This window comes from Crotalus tigris, unplaced genomic scaffold, assembly GCF_016545835.1.
Source record: "Crotalus tigris isolate CLP2741 ecotype Arizona unplaced genomic scaffold, ASM1654583v1 scf7180000017622.5263843, whole genome shotgun sequence".
NCBI lineage: Eukaryota > Metazoa > Chordata > Lepidosauria > Squamata > Viperidae > Crotalus > Crotalus tigris.
Genome location: NW_024096517.1, coordinates 4266371 through 4286131, shown reverse-complemented (window position 1 = coordinate 4286131; position 19761 = coordinate 4266371). Strand labels below are relative to the sequence as shown.

The 19761-nt window shown below is 42.4% G+C and overlaps 1 protein-coding gene across 4 annotated transcripts in view; it reads left to right on the top strand.

Annotated features, from left to right (window-relative positions):
• The window catches only part of ZNF185 (zinc finger protein 185 with LIM domain), a 40767-nt gene that overhangs the window by 17944 nt on the left and 3062 nt on the right, over positions 1-19761 (top strand). For 2 of the 4 annotated variants that reach the window (XM_039331598.1, XM_039331589.1), the window contains 20 exons: positions 171-239; positions 724-795; positions 948-1028; positions 2274-2357; positions 4174-4212; positions 4326-4409; positions 5017-5073; positions 6107-6190; positions 6634-6711; positions 7978-8016; positions 8361-8465; positions 9234-9314; positions 10278-10379; positions 14660-14818; positions 16488-16583; positions 17209-17298; positions 17432-17500; positions 17691-17771; positions 18555-18657; positions 19554-19652. In XM_039331598.1, the coding sequence (XP_039187532.1) occupies positions 171-239; positions 724-795; positions 948-1028; positions 2274-2357; positions 4174-4212; positions 4326-4409; positions 5017-5073; positions 6107-6190; positions 6634-6711; positions 7978-8016; positions 8361-8465; positions 9234-9314; positions 10278-10379; positions 14660-14818; positions 16488-16583; positions 17209-17298; positions 17432-17500; positions 17691-17771; positions 18555-18657; positions 19554-19652 (1672 nt within the window). Of the gene's footprint in view, positions 1-170; positions 240-723; positions 796-947; positions 1029-2273; positions 2358-4173; positions 4213-4325; positions 4410-5016; positions 5074-6106; positions 6191-6633; positions 6712-7977; positions 8017-8360; positions 8466-9233; positions 9315-10277; positions 10380-11231; positions 11316-14659; positions 14819-16487; positions 16584-17208; positions 17299-17431; positions 17501-17690; positions 17772-18554; positions 18658-19553; positions 19653-19761 lie in introns of all 4 variants that reach the window. The other 2 variants (XM_039331607.1, XM_039331616.1) reach the window with 2 other exon arrangements.

The window sequence follows — 19761 nt, the reverse complement described above, 5'->3', positions numbered from 1 at the left end:
CCCAGCAGAATGTCAGAACTACTCATATAAACCTAAGTAGGACGAGGGAATGCAATGGAGTGTTCTGTAAGAGGGCACTGACCATCCCAGTTCCAGGTTGCAAAGGTCGCAGTCTATTCACCTGATGAAATTTGCCCCAGGAATTTTCTAGGTCTCTCTTTTTCTTCTAGGGGAGTTTTCACCAAGACCATTGATAAGTCATCTCCTTCCAAGCCAGCATCCAATGGGACACAGAAAAGGTTGGTCTAAGAGTCAACTTTGTTAGCCTGGTACTAAGAAGAAGTAGTAAGTTACTCACCTGCAACAATTTTTGCTGCATTTCTACGATACCCATGACTGGATGTAACAGAGGGCTCCAATTCTGTCTTGCTAGAGCCGTGCCTTCAACCCACAAAGAACTGCATGCATTTTCCTGCATGCGATATCTTGTCGTTCCTATTCTGGTCCTTTAGTCCAGCTGTGCCTTTAATTAATTAACATTCAATTAAACAGTGCCATGTGTTGAGACCTCAAAAATAGTTGTGACATCGGCTGTCTAGAATAGTATTTTTCCAGCAATCACCAGGGATGGAGATCTGTATAACTCCCTCCTCCCAATGCTTTTAAAATGAAAAAAAATACTTATTTACAACAATGACATTAAAGCACCCCATTAGTTTTTGGGTCTATGATTCTCTTCTCAACCAGCAGCCCCTCCCTTTGTTGAATCTCCCTTCTTTTCAGTATCAAGAGCCCAAGCCAGACCTCCCCCTCCACCCAAGGGCCCAAGATGTCCACTGAGGATTACAAAAAACTGTGAGTATCTTAAAGTAAAGACGTAGGAGCAGCTGCAGTGCCACCTGGAAGCACAGATAAGAGTCTATCTGAGGATTAGTGTTTATTTGCGGGTAATTAACTGGGGGGAAAAAAAATCTCACCTCCCACTTTCTCTTTTATCTGTGCTTCAGAGCTCCCTATAATATTAAGCGTGAACTCTCATACCCAGGAGATGGACAACCCTTTGTTTCTCCAGAGGAGCAGAAAAAGAGGTACCTTGATAAAGTCTGGGATTATGGAGTCCCTGGTCTTTGGTGGTTTTCTTGCAGACATTTCTTTACCCAAGTAGCTATCATCATCAGTGTTAGGAGGGAACCGGGGTTTGCAGAGAGGAAGAAGGAGAAAGAAGGAGGAGAAAAAAGAAAAGGGAGGAGGGAAAGGGGATGGGAAGAAGGACTGTGAGCTTGGTTGTTTCTTTGCAGACATTTCATTACCCAGCTAGGAACCATCATCAGTGCTAGAAGGCTGGGGAGTTGTAAGGGAGAGGACAAGGACGAGGAGGGCTAGGAGAACTGTGGGATCCTTGGATTAGTTTGGTGGTTTTCTTGCAGATGTTTCATTACCAAGCTAGTTAACATCATCAGTGTCTCTATCAAAGGGATGTAGTGCTTCTGAGTGAAGTCTAGAGCCTTCTCTTTTTATCTAGCAATAAATGCATTCAGAAGTTCCACAGTTGGGAACAGAGTAGTTATCAATTATAGAAAACCCCATTTCTGCCTTCTCTGGATTTTTTCATACAAGGAAGGGAAGGGGGTGAACAAAGGGGCTTTATGGCCCTTACTTCCTTCGGTACAACTTCAAAGGGATTGAATGTGGATAGCACCAAAAAGGCCTAATCATAACAAAGGGGGCTATTACCTTTCATGTAGTTCTCTCTGAAGTCTCCATCCAGCCGGCAGTAAGGAAAAGGGGGTGGGAGTGTAATGCCTGAGACTGTCGCTGGAAGTAGGGGGGGATTGGGTGGGGCTACTGGGAAACCCCTTAAAACCTTGAATGGGAGAGCTTGGACCCCAAGTCCTGTCTAGAACGCCTGCAACCATTTTCTCTTAATAAAGGATTCCTGTTGGAAGAATTATTCCAAGAGTTCTGTCTTCTTAAGATGCAAAGTGGGGTGGGTCCTTACAGTCCAGCTAATTTAGTTCTGTCAACATGCAAGTTTTCCACTCCCATCTGGAGATTCCATTTTTGGTGTCTTTTTTTTTATATATAAAGTTTTTATTGGTTTTTTTCATGCAATTCAGTTGTACTTATTCAACAAACGTGTTGTCTGAGTTTATCATTCACCAATACAAATTTAATTCCTAATCCTTTATTCTTTTCTCCAGCCATGGAAAAGAGGAAGAACCTCTTGCCCAGATCTGCATTTCCCGAGGGATGGGGCCAGAATAGAACTTGGTTTTATTTTTATTTTTTTGTGAGCCAGAGTGTCATCTCCTTTTCCATCCCTTGTCTTGTAGGACAGAAGCTGCTAGCAGCGTGCTTAGGCGTACAGCCGGCAGGGAGCGCTCCTACGTCCTTTCAGCTGCAAAGAAAACTGGAGGGTAAGTCTGAGAAGGAACACCATGTTGACTGGAGATAATGGGAAATACGGAAGAGGTCATTCCTTTCATTGTCACAAATACAAAGACAAAACTCAGAAAATCAGTACCGTTACAGAAGCTGAATACAATAGTGAAGCATTGATATAAATCAGTGGTGGCGAATCTATGGCACGTGTGCCAGAGGGGGCACTCAGAGCTCTCTCTGTGGGCATGCATGCCGTCGCCCCAGCTCCACCTCCCCCTCCTCATCAGCAGTCCCCCTGGAGGAGAGTCGCCCCGGGCGCGACCTGCGCGGAGCAGCACAGCCAAAGACATGGCAGCCAGGCAGCAGAGACAAGATTCTGCCCTTGTGCCCACTGCACACAGATGATGCTGTTGGGTGTGAGCGGAAGGCATGGCCGCCATGGCGCTGCTGCGCCACCTGGGCAATCTGCGGTGGGCCGTGAAAGCGGTGGGTGGCCCCACAGGTAGGCGGGGTGGGGACAGAGTGGGAGGCAGATTGGGGGTGGGTGGGGGCGGGCAGGACAGGGCAGGGGGCAGGGTAGGGGCAGGGTTGGAGTGGGTTGGGACAAGGTGGGGGCGTGTGAGGGGGTGGGGCAGTTTTTGGGCACTCAGTCTCTAAAAGGTTCACCATCACTGATATAGATAGTCGTCAGAGTAACTACCATTCATTCAACCACCATTCAGACTTAGGACAGCACTGAACAAGTGGACATAGACCAGTCTTTAAGGTTCCGGCCATCGCAGCATCTTCATAGTCATGTGATTATGATCTGGGCACTTGGGGACCAGCTTGCAATTATGAGAAGCAGTAGGTGTGAACTTAAATGGACTCCAGAAGATGGTAGAGACAGGAAGACCTGGAGGAACGTTGTCCATGGGGTCGCGATGGGTCGGAAACGACTTCGCAATTAACAACAACAACAAAGCATCCTGCAGTCACATGATTGCCATATGTGACCTTCACTGCAGCATCCGACAAGCAAAATCAATGGAGAAACCAGCAGGAAATCGCAAATGGCGACCACATGACATTGCGCTTAACAATGGCGCAGGATTCACTTAATGATAGCAGCTGGAAGTGCTGGAACTACGGTTGCTAAGTAATGCAGTAGTATCATGTCATTTTTTATGACCACCTCACTTAGTGACAGAAATTCCAGACTGAATTGCTGCTGTTTGCCAAGGATTACCTGTATAGGATAATTAACTCTTCATTCCAGAAGGCAATCTGGCACAATTGAGAGACATTTAGAGCAGCTAAATTATTCTGATGGGACTGCAGATAATGAAGACAGAGGAAGTCTCCCTGCTGTAAAAATTATATACAATTATATACAATACAATTACACGCAGTAATGAGTGCAGATGTCCTTATGGCAAAAACAGTGGAAAAAAAAACACGAGCTAGGATGCTGATAAGGCCTACTCTTCATGGACAGCACTGGAGTTCATAGTAGATTCGGAAATAGCCCATTGGGGAAAGAAGAGCAAAGATTTTGTGAAATGGAGACGAGCCACAGAAAACTGGACAAGGAACTTAGAATAGAAAAGCTGCAGTTTCATAGCTACTGTAGATCCGTGCATTTGTTAAATGCCTCTATTTTGTTCAACAGCCTTAATTCACAAAACAATGACACTTAGAAAAGCTGCCGTTTTTATAGCAACATGCATGCATTTGTGAAGTGATTCTATTCTATTAAATAACTTTAATTTGCAAGACCGTGGATGTACTCGTAAAGGCATAACCTAATCTTTTGAACCCAAAGGATTTTTCATTTTTTTTATACGTAACCACAATCTTGTCTGTTTGCAGAAGTCCAACACAAGAGGTACCGGCCTTTGTGGCTAAGAAGTAAGTAAGATTATATTGCTTACCAATGTGAACAGAAATGTCTTCTATTATAACAACTGAGAGGGCAAAGGAACTCTATATTTTATTTGAAGGGCGTTTTCTTTTCTTGAAAGGATTGACGTGCCAGATGATTTCGGTCCACGATCCAGGAGTCATACTGTACCTGCCTCAGCATGGTTTAACGGTCGTGGGAAGAGGTAAATAACCGATTACTATTCTTCTTCTCATTGGTATTATTATTTACCATCATCATCCTTATTTTCCTCTTTTAGTATGAAGAAGACCATTTCTAGCTGAAATGGTCGACTTCCTTTTGAAAACCATGCAGATAATTAAAGAAAGAGCATTAGAAGAGTTTATGTTGTTGTTGTTGTTAGTTGTGAAGTCATGTCCGACCCATCGCGACCCCATGGACAACGTTCTTCCAGACCTTCCTGTCCTCTACCATCTTCTGGAGTCCATTTAAGCTCACGCCTCCTGCTTCAGTGACTCCATCCAGCCACCTCATTTCAGAATTTATAGCAGGCGCTAATATAAAGTTTTATTCTTCGGAACTAACAAAGCCACCCTCGAAAAAATAAAAGGCTAAATCTCCTTTTCCAACTTGTTTTCGATATCCGTATTTTATCACCCCATTCCCTAAAACAATATACATCCAACCATCTTGCACTAGGACATGCAATAGATTTAAACTTCTGTTTTGCTCGACTAAGATTAATCTTTCTGAGTCGGATTAGTTATGCCATGGTTTGTAGAGGAATCACAATATGCAAATTAACTGGACTGTTTTGGGTTTGTCAACAGCACTAATGGTGAAAGAAGGACTTCGGAGTCTCCCCAGAGTGCTTCTGTAAGAAGCAGGTTAGTATAATCTATAATTTTTTCCCCATTCAATAATATGGCAATCAACTTGGCTGCAAAACATTAATTTGCTTTGAAATTTCTTTTAAATGAGAAAAGAATTTTGGAAAGATATTTTTTTTTATTAATAATTTTTTATTTTTCCAAACTCTCCCCCATACATATACCGTGATATTTATCAGATGTTAACATACATTCTTTTTACATTCATATGTAAGATACTTTTAATAAAATGAAATAAATACATACACATGACTTTTGGTGTTGCTCACCCATTTCCCCTTTCACTGTATCCACACTCCTTCTCTCCCTTCTTTTTCCCTTTCTTCTCTTCCCTACTTCCCTCTTCTTCCTCTCCTCTTCTTTTTCCTTCACCACTCTCCTCCCCTTTCTCCCCACTTCTCTTCTTCTCCTCCAACCTTCCTAAATTTCTTCTCCCCTCCTTTACTCTTTTCTCTCTAATTTTGGAAAGATATTTATCAACAGGTAGTCAGACAGTGTGATGGCATACTGACACTGCTATTAGGAACTTAAGTGTGTCAAATTCTTTAAAATAGTACATTACCATTCAGCAAGTAAAATAATGTGTTGTAGTAGCCGTTAAGCTTGCAGGTGTAAACTTCAATTGCAAGTTGCTATCATGATCAGGTTATAGCCACTGTACATTACAAAAAGGCCCATCTCTTGTGTTCAGAGTCATATTATATTAAGGAAACAACCCATCATAAGGTCTCCATAGAGACAAGAAACTCTCTATGAAATTTAAACAATATCTGTGGAAGATTTCCGGATTTTCATTTAGCAAATGTCCAACATGGCTGAATCAAAAAGTCAGTCTCAGAGAAAAATAGGTTCAATGGAAGACATATAGCCATTATAGATCAGAACTCTGAATTGACTTTTGAAGGCTATTGGCACTCAATATGGTGATAAAAAAAAATAGATGTAATACTTACATATCATAGCAACTTTCGCCTACAAATATCTTGGACTCCACATTAAAGAATGTTTTTTTTTCTCTTCGCTTTTATAGTGTTGATACAAGCAGCAGAAGAAATGTGGCCTCAAAACCCAACCATGAAACTTTATTCAATTGCTCTACATCTGTGGAGAGAAGGTAATGTCCATGACAAACCCCAGATAAGGTATCTTGGATTTGTTGGTTTATTTGGGGATTTTCAAACTGCTTGTGTGTTTTAAGGAGCAAGATATTTTTAAACTTTCTTTTGGTTAAACTGGAGGCATGTTCAAGTGCAAAGTCTGCTTTTTTTGGATCTATCGAGTAGTGACCCATTGGTTGCAACAGGAATTGACTGACTGACTTCTCGCCCAAAACTGACATGTGGGTTGAAAGAGAGGAACTGGCCTAAAGTCATCCAGCCAGCTTTCATGGCTAAGGCAGAACTAGAACTCCCAGGCTCCTAGTTTCTAGCTTGGTGTCTTAACTATTAGACTAACCTGTCTCTCGTTCCATAATATCACATCTTCAATTTCTCAGTATGATTCTTTTAGCCACTCCCCCCATGCTTTATTCAACCATAGTTTGTTTTCCTTTTCCAGTAACAAGTCAGATGAGAAGTATGAAATGAGTTCTGGACATGATTCTGTCCCCAGTATCCCTACTTCTCCAAAAAGAAGGTAAAGTCCACACGAGTCCAAACTATTCTCTCTAAACTACCTGCAGGACAAGAAGCAAAGGGTGGAAGCATTAAAGAGAGACCTGGAACTAAGGACATTCCTGACCAATTAATCAACTAATCAATGGAACAGCTTGCCTCCCAGAGTTGTGGGTCCAACATCGCTGGAGGGTTTCATGAATAGACTGGACAACCATTTAACTAGGATGGTATAAGATGTCCTGCCTTGGGCATGGAGTTGGACTAGAACAGGAGTCTCTAACCCCCGGTCTGTGAACCAGTACCGGGCCACGGCATGCCAACCACCGGTCCGCACAAACAAGCAAAACCCCATCCGTGGGATGCAGGCAGCACACAAAACCATGCACTCTCCGGTCTGTGGAAAAACCTTTCTCCACGGAACCAGTCCCTGGTGCCCAAAAGGTTGGGAACATCTGGACTAGAAGATCTAGAACAGTGGTTCTCAACCTTTTTAATGCCGCGACCCCCAACCGGTCGTAAGTCAAGGACTACTCAACCGGTCGTAAGTCAAGGACTACTCAACTGGTGCAGCACCGTTTGCAGAATGGGACTTTTGGCGGGCTCAGCAGGGCAGAGACAGCCTGGACAATTCCTACTTTTGAAAGCCAATAGAATTAGACTCTATTCAAGAGAGTCTCTTCTATTGGTTTTCAAAAGCCAATAGAATAAAAGGGAGTAGCACAGCTAAGGAAAATGGCGGACTGCGTTGTTTGGCAACCCCCGTGAAATGGTCGTTCGACCCCAAATGGGGGGTCTACAAGGTCCCTTCCAACCCTATAATTCCAAATTGCCCAAGTAAACTATTTCTATCATTTCTCTTTTGATAAACTATGCAGAAAAAGAATAACCTGGGCTGCTTTTGAAGCCCTCCGTTATGAATACTGAGGTGTTTTGAATGCCCCTTGAAAAAGACTGCAGATGGCAGGGTGGAAGACAGGACCCTGGTGGGACTTCATTTTTTTGCGGTCTTCTACTGCTCACTGAAGAATGTGCAATGGCTCCAATTGGTGTTTCTTGAGTTTCAAGGCTGGCAACAGGGGTGTTTGCATGCCAGGCACATAAAAATGAGTGGGACTTCCGTTGCGCAGTGACAGGCAAATATCTTAACTCTTTTGACCCCCCCCCCTTCCCTGTGAATGTCCCCAACCAACAATGGAGAAGCTAGTTATCGGTCAGTTGTGGGTTTAGCAAGGAAGTACAAAGGACGAAGAAATGTTTTCTAATGTCACTTGTTTTCTAACCACAGTGAGAAGAACGAATTGCAGAGTCACACATTTTTTGACAAGTAAGCCCTTTTCAAAACAACGTTTTTGATTGATTTCTATCTTAGCCTTCAAGCAGATGTCTACAGAATAGTATCCTAGTCCCTTTTGGTCCTTCAACCCCATAATTCTGGAAGATAGATTGGGTGGAGGGAGAATGCTCTTAAAGACCCCCAATCAGCTTCTGAAGCTGAGAGAAATGAATTGCTACTGATTAGCGATATACAACATGTTTTGTGCTATAGCCCTTTTGAAAACGAAGGTTCATTAAATGCAGTTTCAAGCCATTTGTTTTGCAGGGATTTTGAATGCCAGATGGGAAAATGAGAAACAGGATCTTTATGGAAGACAATCATTTTCTCAACAGATCAGCTCTGGAGCTCAAACATGAAGACTCCAATGGAGAAAGAAATCCGAAGGATCCAGACTCAAAAGCTGCAGAATTGTGCCATTATCAGCCAACGACAGAAAAGTAAGAACTCCGGGAGAATTCTCAGCACTCAGTAAACCAAGATCATTCCACAAGAAAAATTCCAAATAACACGCCTGGATAATACTTGCCTTAATCCCAACAAGCACGTCAGTTAAATATTTATTTTGAGTTTTCCAGAGTTCTTGGATGCAGAACAAACACAGGTGTGCTAGACTTGATGGCCTTGCTAGGAAAAGTTAATGGGAACGGTTGGCCAGCGCCAGCTTGGAAGAACGATGCTCTAAGTAATTCCTCAGAAATTAATAACCCCCTTGCTTTACGGGGACAACAGAGCATAAGACAAATACCTTTCTATCATAGGGCTTATGACTCCATGGAAGCTCATGAGATTTGCTAGGTGATTTTCTCCAAGAAAAGGTGATTTAATTGTTTGCACATTTTAATTAATCTTCCTATTCAGTTTTCAAAATTATGGTTTCTCTCTCCATAAGCATACAAGCTAACACACACCCACACACACATACCTGCACATATGTAGAAAGAGAGCAAAAAAAAAAAACAGAAACAGAGAAAGACAGAAAAGGAGAGAGAAAAAGAAAGGAAAGAAAGCAAAGAGAAAGGGAGAGAAACAGAAACAGAAAAAGAGAAAAGGAGAGAGAGAGAGAGAGAGAGAGAGAGAGAGAGAGAGAGAGAGAGAGAAGGGATGAGGAGGGAAGAGAAAAACAACCAAACTCAGGTTTTCTTCAGTGACATGTCCAATTCTTCATCTATAGTGAATGATCTCTTTCTGTCTTCCTTTTTCATCAGGGAAAACACTGAAGTATCCCCAGGAATGGGCTACAGAACATCCACTCACTTGGACAACAGTGAGGCTGCTGACTCAAAGAGGTATGGAAGAAAAATGGGACAAATATCTCAGGACCCTGTCATTAGCCTGCTCCCTAAAAGATTTCTATTGCAAATCCTTGACTTACGATCACAAATGAGCCCAAACTTTCCACGGCTGAGCAAGGCAGTTGTTAAGAGTTTTGCCCCATTTTACGACTTTTTTGCCACAGCTGTTAAGCAAATCACTGGAAAAAATGCCCATCATTCCAGTTTGAATGAACCCACAGAAATCTAGAACAGTGGTTCTCAACCTTTTTAATGCCGCGACCCCCAACCGGTCGTAAGTCGAGGACTATTCAACTGGTCGTAAGTCGAGGACTACTCAACTGGTGCAGCACCGTTTGCAGAATGGGACTTTTGGCGGGCTCAGCAGGGCAGAGACAGCCTGGACAATTCCTATTGGCTTTTGAAAGCCAATAGAATTAGACTCTATTCAAGAGAGTCTATTCTATTAGCTTTCAAAAGCCAGTAGAATAAAAGGGAGTAGCACAGCTAAGGAAAAGGGGGGGGGGGGAAATGGCGGACTGCGTTGTTTGGCGACCCCGATGAAAAGGTCGTTCGACCCCAAATGGGGTCCTGACCCAGAGGTTGAGAACCACTGCTCTAGAAGGTAAAATAATAATAATAATGTATGACTTTCCTGGCAGCTTAATGTTTTGCATTTAAAAGCACTTCTAAAGCACAATTGAAAAAGAATAAAAATCTCCAGTAAAATTGGAGGTGGCAGGAAAAGGCCTGGGAACACTAGGCAGCAAGGTTTAAGAAGAACAGATCTGCCAATGTTCTTCTTTTTGTGGAGTCCTTGGTGCTCTCTCAGTTTGGTTGCTTCTTGCAGACGTTTCATTACCAAACTAGGTAACACCATCAGTGCTAGTCTGATTAACTCAGTGAGCACCAAGGGCTCCACAGTTCAACCGTGAGCTACAAATATTCACCTCTATGGGTTCTTTTTTTTTTTTCCAGGTCTGAGCTACAGCTTGAGGGAAACAACCTGAGTACCACTGGGGTCCAGTGTGAACTTTTAAGTACTCCCAAGAAGGAGGAATCAGATGTGGAGGTTTCCAGGTGAATTTTAGTTTTAGTAAAAAAACAAACAAAAAAAAACTGGTTTGGGAATAGCAAAATGTTGTGTACAACATATAAAGTTTGGGCAAAGGATTCTGGCTGGTTGAAATGAGGTACAATGTGATCTTTTGCTGCAAACTAAGAGACTACAGGTAGTCCTTGCTTAACGATGGTCCTTGGGGCCAGAATTTCTATTGCCAAGCAATATGGTCGTGGTGTCACATGACCACCTTGCTCAGCAACAGCAATGCTGGCAATCCCAGTTGCAATCATTAAGCGAGGACCATACTGGGCTGCTAAGCGAGGATCTCATGGGATCTTTTTGACTTCCTGCTGGCTTCCCCACTGATTTTGCTTGTAGGAAGCCAGCCGAGACGGACACAAATCACAAAGCGTGTGACTGTGGGACTCTGTGGGACTCTGGTTGCCAAATGCCCCAATTACAATCACATGACTGCAAGTGCGATGCAGTAGCCTCAACTTCAAGGACTAGTCATAAGCAGTGGTGGGATTCAGCCGGTTCGCACCACTTCGGCAGAACCGGTAGCTAATTTTTTGTTGCCCAGGCCCAGAATGGACTTCCAGAAGTGGCATCCACACAGAGAACCCGTTGTTCACATATTTGAATCCCACCACCGGTCATAAATACCACTTATTCAGTGTCCCCATAAATCCGAACAGCCTCTGGATGGAAGTCATTAAGCAAGGACCACTTGTAGAAATCCCTGTCCTTGCTTTGGGAGGACCAGAAGCTCAGCAGACCTTTTGATGCATCTGCCATACCTGTTTCTGCTCAAATGAGAATCCCTGGAGGGCAGAAGTATATAGATATTCCCTTTTCTTCCTTGGCAGGGGTAGTTCCTTTGCTACAGAGAGTAGAATTACTTCCCCACAGAACCAGTACAGAGACCAGAGATCAGATAAAGATTCAGACAGGTAAGGACACCTGTCTGCTCCCAACACCTTGGTGAAACCCTGTGGTGCGCAGAGCCATTTGTCTGGCTTTATTTTATATTTCCTGCCCCTTCTCCTTCAACTCAAGGAAAGCTGATTTAGCTTTGAAATATCTTTCAAAGAAGAAGAGAATGTAGGAAAGACCCTGATGAACAAAATGTGAAGTTTGCAGCCTTGTTCAGTAATGAAGTGGCCAGCTCTCCTATATTTTTAATTGTACAATCCTTTTGTTTCTTGGTTCCCAGCTTTCCATGGTTCCTTTCAAAGGCTCATTTAAAAAAAAAAAATCCCTCTTGATTCAACATGGCAGGTGGTAAGGGTGCATTCTCCTCACCTCAATCTGTTTGTTATACCTTTGAAATTAGCAAGTTGATTCTGGGCCTCAGTTAGAAACAAGGAAAGGAAAGGAAAGGAAAGGAAAGGAAAGGAAAGGAAAGGAAAGAAGGAAAGGAAAGGCAGCATAATTTTGGAATCTTCTAAGTTCCTTTGAGAAATAAGATTTGAGCTTCTGAATTCTTGGGTTAGATTCATATTTCTAGCTTTAACGTATTCAGCCAGGGGCTTCAAGTCTGATATGTAATAAAATCAGGACAAGCATGTGGCATTTGATGGACAAAAAACCCCATACTTTTCTTCTACGTATTTGCCTTTGAGTTCAAGAAGGACACCACAACTACTGGTAGATATTAATATCGGAGTACGGATGGACCACTATCTGCTATTAATGATTGTTCCTCACTTTCATTTCTGTCTCTCAGACTGTATTTTGGGACACAAAATACTGAACAGAGAGAGAAACAATCTAATACATTTGAAAGCAGATGAAGAACAGTTGCAGGATTTGGGTTTAACTAATCTAGAGAAAAGAAGGACTAGGGGTGATCATAATAGCAGTATTCCAGTATTTGAGTGGCTGCCACAAAGAAGAGATGGTCAACTTATTTTCCAAAGCACCTGAAGGCAGGACAAGAAACAATAGATGGAAACTAATCAAGGAGAGAAACAACCTGGAATTAAGGAGAAAATTCCTAACAGTGAGAACAATTAACCAGTGGAACAGCTTGCCTTCAGAAGTTGTGGGTGCTTCATCACTGGAGGTTTTTAAGAAAAGACTGGACAACCACTTGTCTGAAATGGTATAGGGTCTCCTGCTTGAGCAGGGAGTTGGATTACACCATCTCCAAGGTCCCTTCCAGCTGATTGATTGATTGACTGATTGATTGATTGCTACTGTACATGATTTTAAAAACCCAACATATTTCATCTTACTGGTGAGGGTAGATTTTTCTTTTTTTTAATCCCCAGTGATTCTTAGTTCATTGCTACAAGCAGCTGGAGATACAGTTCTGGGCCACATTTAGCTAAACCTTCACTTTAGGTGGGCTAAGTTGTTAGCTTGATAAAAGATTGTGGCTTTTGCGAATGGTGGATTATTCTGTGTGGGCTCTCACACTAAATTGAGTGTTAGATAGGTCTCTGGCATAGATACCCCCACTGAGGTGGGGGTGGCAAGAGACAAAACACACGTTGGGATGTCACAAGGCATGTTGTATCATTTGGTGTCATTGCTGTTAGGAATGGACACCTATGATTTTAAGTAGAAGAAATGGAGAGATACCTTCCTTAGTGTCAGCTATGTGCATGGTGGTTTAAGGCTCTGTTCCTTGATGGTCCAGCTTAAAAGGGGTCAAGAAGCACAGGATAGATCAGCACACTTTTTCTATCCTTCATTTTTAGTTTGGGAGGGTTCCCTGTTCATAGTTCTCATCTTCCTCCTCTGTTTTCTTTTGTTCTCCTTCTAGTTTAGATTTTAGTTATGCAAGGAGAGATTTCTAGATCCTACTTGTGTAACTTTGCAACTGTAGGATTCTTCAACTTAATAACATCTCTGTATTAAAAGTTCTTGGCGTCTCCATATATTCAAGTTTTAGCATTTCAGATTAAGTCATCTCCTTCTTTTCTGAAAGGGAATGCACAGCTTATACCAAAATCTGAATGTATTCATGGCTAGATGGTGCCAAATGCTAGAATTAAAAACGTCCATGGCATTCTGAGAGTGACGCACAAAACCAGGTTTACTATTAGAAGAGTATTCACATACCTTGTAAAGTTTCACGAACAGATAATAGGAAATTATTCTACAAATGCTTTTTGTCAATTCATGCATTCTTTTCCCATCATATAAACTTTATGTTTCTCGTGATCAGTGAATTTGTTCTAAGCGGTTTGGCTGTTACACAGCATATAGAGTGTTTTCCTTCTCTTGAATTGTGTTACATTTTTGTTTCATGGTGTTCAATCCCTTTAAGAACCTGAAATTAATTTTACTTTAGAGACCCTTTTTGATAATCTTGAAGATTATAGCTCATAGCTTATCCTGAACAGGAGATGTCCAAAAAGCATACTCTTTGCCAGGTGGTCATAAACATCTCATTAGAATAATTTTAATGATGTCCTCCTTTCTTTTTGATAAAAAACCTAATCTGCATTTTCACAGTCAATTGAGCTATGTTACAAAGAAGTATGATAAGGCATGTTTTAAAGACTGGATATATGATTTTTATTATGCGTTGTTTATCCATCTCTCCTCCTCATTTCCTATCTTCTGTCCCCCCCCCTCCAAGTTCTTCCCAGTGGATTTTGGGGTTCTAGTTTCTTCAGCCATCATGCTTCTTCATCTTGAGTTCTTTTCAAATAGCCAAATATTTCTGAGTGCTATTTGAAGAATTATTTTATACTGGACACATTTCATGAGAAGTAACTCATGAAATGGGCTACTTACATTCCTATCAATGTTTTTCTTTCTTAAGCTTGGAGTCATTTCTAGAGTTTGTTTTTCTTCTTTAGGATATTTTCATTTTCTCTTTCCTTTAATATCTTCTCCTTCATCATAATTTTCAGCATATTACTTGGATGCTAAAGCCTCTGAGTTCTAATAACTAACTTCCAAGTACATATGGTTAGGGTTGAAATCTCGGTTGTCTTTTCCATCTCTTGTTAGCATTACAATAGTTTGTCATTTTGCAAACTATTTGACATTTGCTTCTTCAACCCCAGGCAGATGTGGCTGGTTTTCCTTTCCATTCAACCTCTTTACAACTGGAGGATGCTACTTATTCCCAGATGCTTATTCCCAGAAATCTTCCCTGTTTATGGATTACCTAAACTGGTAGTTTCTGGAAAGTAACCTTCTAACCAACTATCCTCTGAGAGAGAGAGACAGGATTTCTTTTATTCTCTTTAGAGGGACTAACTACTTTTAGCATGTTAAACCAGTCACAGAAAACCCAATTTACAACCCTCTCTGTGTTGGACATTGGTCTCAGGATTTTTTCACATCCGGATCACCAAGCTGGCCATTTTATCAGATCTTCAGAGTCTAGGAATGGAACAAACAGGACCAATCAACTTTACAACCGCAGAATGTTGAAATTCAACCACGGAATAGCATCCTACTTGTACAATCAGCCATTCAACAACAGAAGGTAATGAGGCAATAATTCGAGATGAAAAGAAGTGGGTCATTTGTAGGGATGAGGAGATGGCCCAAATGTCCTACTTTAGAGAGGATGTATGTCTTCGTAAGTCTTGGAGGGGGCATTTGTCTATTGAAAAGCCTCATCAATCTGAAGAGCTGTCCAATTAAATAATTTGGAAAAGCGAAAGCAGGAACCCTAAGGAAGCTAATCAACATTTAGCATAGGGTAGCAAGCTATGGAGACACATACATTCTCCTGTCATTGTCTTCCTCCTCAACCTGAGATCTATTGCTGTTTGAGAGCCATAATTTCTAAATTTGCATCTTTACATATCAATTAGCACCCGTAGACTTGTAATGAACTTTTGGTCTCTTATGGTATAGCAATCCTTCGGGGGCGAGGTTCCTGGGCATTACTGGCATATTCTTAAGCCTTTATTTATCTGAACTATTTCTCCATCTTTAAGATTTCTAAGTCAATGTTTAAGAGCAAAGATTTTAAGGAAGAGAGCCCACTAGAATGTAGGAATCTTAAAGGAAGCGCCTTTAGGAACGACAGGAGAAATACGGTGTGCAAATCAAATCTGAGAAACTAACCCAGAAGCAGGTGGCATTTCTACGGTCATTCTGTTTTAATAAATGACAAATCACAAACGTGTCAACTATCGTATAAAGTAAAATAAATTTTTCTTAAAGCGCTGAAATGATCTGGCCAAGAAGAGGCTGTGTTCAACTGCTTTTTTTTTTTTTAAAGCGTTTTCTTGAAGATTCCCCTAACAATTACAAGGTTGATCTTTGGTAACCTCACACCTTCAGTGAAGAGTAGGGGGATGGCTTGCATTGTTTCCCCCCATGATACAATCTAGCCCCCCCCCCCCGGGGTAGGATAGGAGGCTGGTTTTACAAAGAGAGAATTCAGAAGGGGGGGGGGACAAACCAGGATGAGCATTGTGAAAAAGCAAAGTTTTAGTAAGCTTAGGACATTAAGTTCAGGACATTACTTGGTCTGAAATGGTATAGGGCAGTGATGGTGAACCTTTTAGGGACCGAGTGCCCAAAAACCACCCTGACCCTGCCCTGCTGACCATCCTACACACTGCCTGCCCTCAGGGACGCCCACTGCCTCTACGGCCTGCCACAGCAGATCACCCAGGCAGCCCCATGGTGGCCACACCCTCCACCCGCACCTGTAGCATCATCTGCGCATGACGGAGCGCGAGGGTAGAGTCTTGTCCCCGCTACCTGGCTGCCATGTCCTTGGATGCCCTGTTCTGCATGGGCCACGCCCCGGGGCAACTCTCCAGGGGGGGCTGCTGGTGAGGAGGGGGCCATGGAGGGAGGCAGGGCTGGGGCAACGGCACGCATGCCCACAGAGAGAGCTCTGAGTGCCACCTCTGGCACGCATGCCATAGGTTTGCCACCACTGGTATAGGGTTTCCTACCTGATCAGGGGGCTGGACTAGAAAACCTCCAAGGTTTCTACCCAACTCTATTATTCTGTTATTCTGTAATTCGACTAAACTGAGTAATATTCAGAATAAAGGTCTGGATCTTATCATTCAGAATTCCCTTTCTTGTATGTTCATTACATCATTTCATTTGTTGTTATGGGTATTTTTTTGGTGTGTGTGTGTGTGTTAAGACTTGAATTAATACCTATCTACATTTCTTCCTAGTGTGACTTACTATCCCTTCAGAGATGCTGGGACTAACGTTCCAAAAAGCCATAGAGTGCCTTTTTATAAGGACATCTGTGACACAGAGACCGGAAGGTAAAGTTAAAGAAGTGAATATACCCTAATGTTAACTCATATATGAATTATTAGAATATTTTTTAAAAAGAAAATAGGGCACAAAGCCCAGCTGAGTGACCTTGGGCCAGTCATTGTCTCTCAGCCCTAGGGAAAAAAAACAATGGTAAGCTGCTTCTGAAATGTTGCCAAGAAAAGTGCAGGGACTTGCGAGGAATCAAGACTAATTTGAAGGCACCCCCCCCCCCCAAAAATAAAGTAAATTTCCCCTTAAACTTAGGGTATCCGTTTATCTATGTAACCAACTATCCTACATCTTTTTGTCCTGTTTTTACAATATCTCAAATCATCCTGCAGATGGCATTACAATCACACATTTCTTGGATTCTTTGTATAGACTGCCTTTCCTAACGATTTTGTTGGGAGCCATTCATTTTTACAGCAGCTTATCTCAGAACCTGCAGGATATACCTGGATGGATAGATGCATTGTTATCCGTGTGTGTGTGTCGCTTGCACATTACTGACTTCTGTTTCGCAAAGAGAGGATGAAGGGAGAGGATCTTGTCTAGAAAGCAGGGCAACCATGTTTGAGTATCTGATCCGCAAACGTGATACTACAGTGTTCAGATTTCTTTCTCTTGCAGGACTCTGACTGATTCCGAGGCAAAGGATCTCCCTGCTTCCTTTGAACAGAAGAATTTTTCTAATTATGAGTCAGATCCCTCTGCCCCAGGGTAGCGTATACTGAAGAAAAAGGGGTTTTTTTGGGGGGGGAACTCTTTCTTCTAGCTTTTCAACATAGCAGATATTACATTCCTTATCAATCAGTGCCCCCTCTGAAATGTATATCTCTTTCGCCCCCTGTAGCAAAGGCCTTCTCTTTGTGAAAGAATCCATCAAAAGCATGGAACTGTCCTCCTCCCCACGTCACAACAGGTGAGGAAACCAAAGGGAAGACAAGCCAGCAGTTCTGTTTGCAATGCAGAAAAATCTCATGCCAACATTGCAATGTTTTATGGGACTCACATTTAGTTTTGGATCCTCTTATTATTTTCTCCTATTATCTTCACGTTCGTACTTTTTTCACTTACCGTTCTTGGTTCATTCGTGTTTTCTCCTTCTCCAGTCGCAGTTTGGTTGACTTGTCTGAACTTGAGAATCCAAGCTACAGCAGTTCCAGCTATCTAAATAGCACACCTTCAAAAAGGTAAAGCCAACCTTTGGCATCTTGTTCCTGTTGTGGATTGATACGGGATCCCTTCCAAAGCAGGCAACTGCCAAGTTTTCTTGAACCAGGCAGAAATGGGATTGTATTGCGGTCCAACGTATTGTGTGAACCTGGCTATTGTTTTTTGTTGGGGGAATTACCCTTGGTAAGGTTTGTTGGGAAGTGTTCTATGATTACAGGGATCACTGTTGATTTAGATTTTTGTGTGTTGTGTGAATTCAGCTAATTAATTGAGCAGAGCTTGTGAGTCTGAAATCCAGCACATAATTTTATCAAGAATTCAGTGTCAGATGCGAAAAGTCCACAGATGAAGGTCCAATTAAACTTATTTATTGATGCTCATGCCTATGCACAGGAGTCTTCCCAACTAACAGAACCTGCTTGGATTTAGATAAGGATAAACAGAATTCAAGGAGAGGGGTGGACTTAGTTCACTTGTGGCTATGCAGGGATTCTAGGCTGATCCCTCTTTTAACTCTGACCTCAGGTTTTGCCACTCCTTTTCCTAAGTCTGTGTTTTTAAGGGGGAGGCAAAAGACAAGTGTCGTCCTTGCAATTTCACAGATAGCAGGAGAGTACGCTGACATTAAGACAGTGTGCTTGACATACCTCTGTCTTCCGACATTTCACCACCAATTTTGCCCCCTACTGATAGGATTTGGCCATAAGAGCTCTCTGAGTTGCATATAGTGTAGAAAACATGAAGTTAGAAGAATGTTTACCACTGTCTTGGACTGTCATCATTTTCCTTTCTTCTCCTAGGTCTTTGGAAGATATTTGTACTTGCTGTGGCCGAGTAATCCGCAACTGTGCCAAGATATCAATTGAGAATCTCAACATCAGCTGCCACGAATACTGCTTCAAAGTAAGGGTGCTCCTTATAACTGTGGTATTCATGGAGCTGTGAGGAAGCCCCAGTTTGGTCTAGTGGTTAAGACACCAGGCTAAAAAGCAAGAGACCGTGAGTTTTAGTCCCATCTTAACCATGAGAGCCGGCTGGGTGACCTTGGGCTAGAGCAGTGGTTCTCAACCTGTGGGTCGGGACCCCATTTGGGGTTGAACAACCATTTCACGGGGGTCGCCAAACAACGTAGTCCGCCATTTTTTCCCCCCTTTTCCTTAGCTGTGCTACTCCCTTTTATTCTATTGGCTTTTGAAAGCCAATAGAATAGACTCTCTTGAATAGAGTCTAATTCTATTGGCTTTCAAAAGCCAATAGGAATTGTCCAGGCTGTCTCTGCCCTGCTGAGCCCGCCAAAAGTCCCATTCTGCAAATGGTGCTGCACCAGTTGAGTAGTCCTCAACTTACGACCGGTTGAGTAGTCCTCGACTTACGACCGGTTGGGGGTCGCGGCATTAAAAAGGTTGAGAACCACTGGGCTAGACTCTCTCTTTCTCTTAGCCCAACTTTCCTCACAGGATTGTTGCTGTGGCGAAAGTAAGAGTACGAAAGTGTGTTAGAGTTGAGTTCTTGTTAAAAATAATGAAGACAGGATACAAATAAATAAGTCAGGAGAAGAAAGTAGATGGGAACTTTCACTTCCTAGCTGCATCATTAAGTTTCACAGTTTCTGTCTGACACCCCTAAGCTTTAGCCTGTGAATTCGTGCGTGGTCTGATTTCAGTCACAGGGCAAATACATTCAAGATGGAGCCACTGGTTATTTGTTTAGTTGTCTAGCTGCAGAGCAACTGGTGCACCAGTCTACATTTTGTGTCCACAGCTAAGTAGAGAGCAACTGTTTTGCTTTTTCTCTCGCAGTGTGGAATCTGCCACAAGCCAATGGGAGACTTCTTGGATCAAATCTTCATTCATCGGGATATTGTCCACTGTGATAAGTGCTATGAGAAGCTCTTTTAGGTGAGCATGTTTCCAAGGGTTAGAGATCTGGAGATGTTGGTGGAGATCCTGCCTAGAGCATAGAACATGAAATCATGGGGATGGAAGGGACTTTGGAGGTCTTCTCATC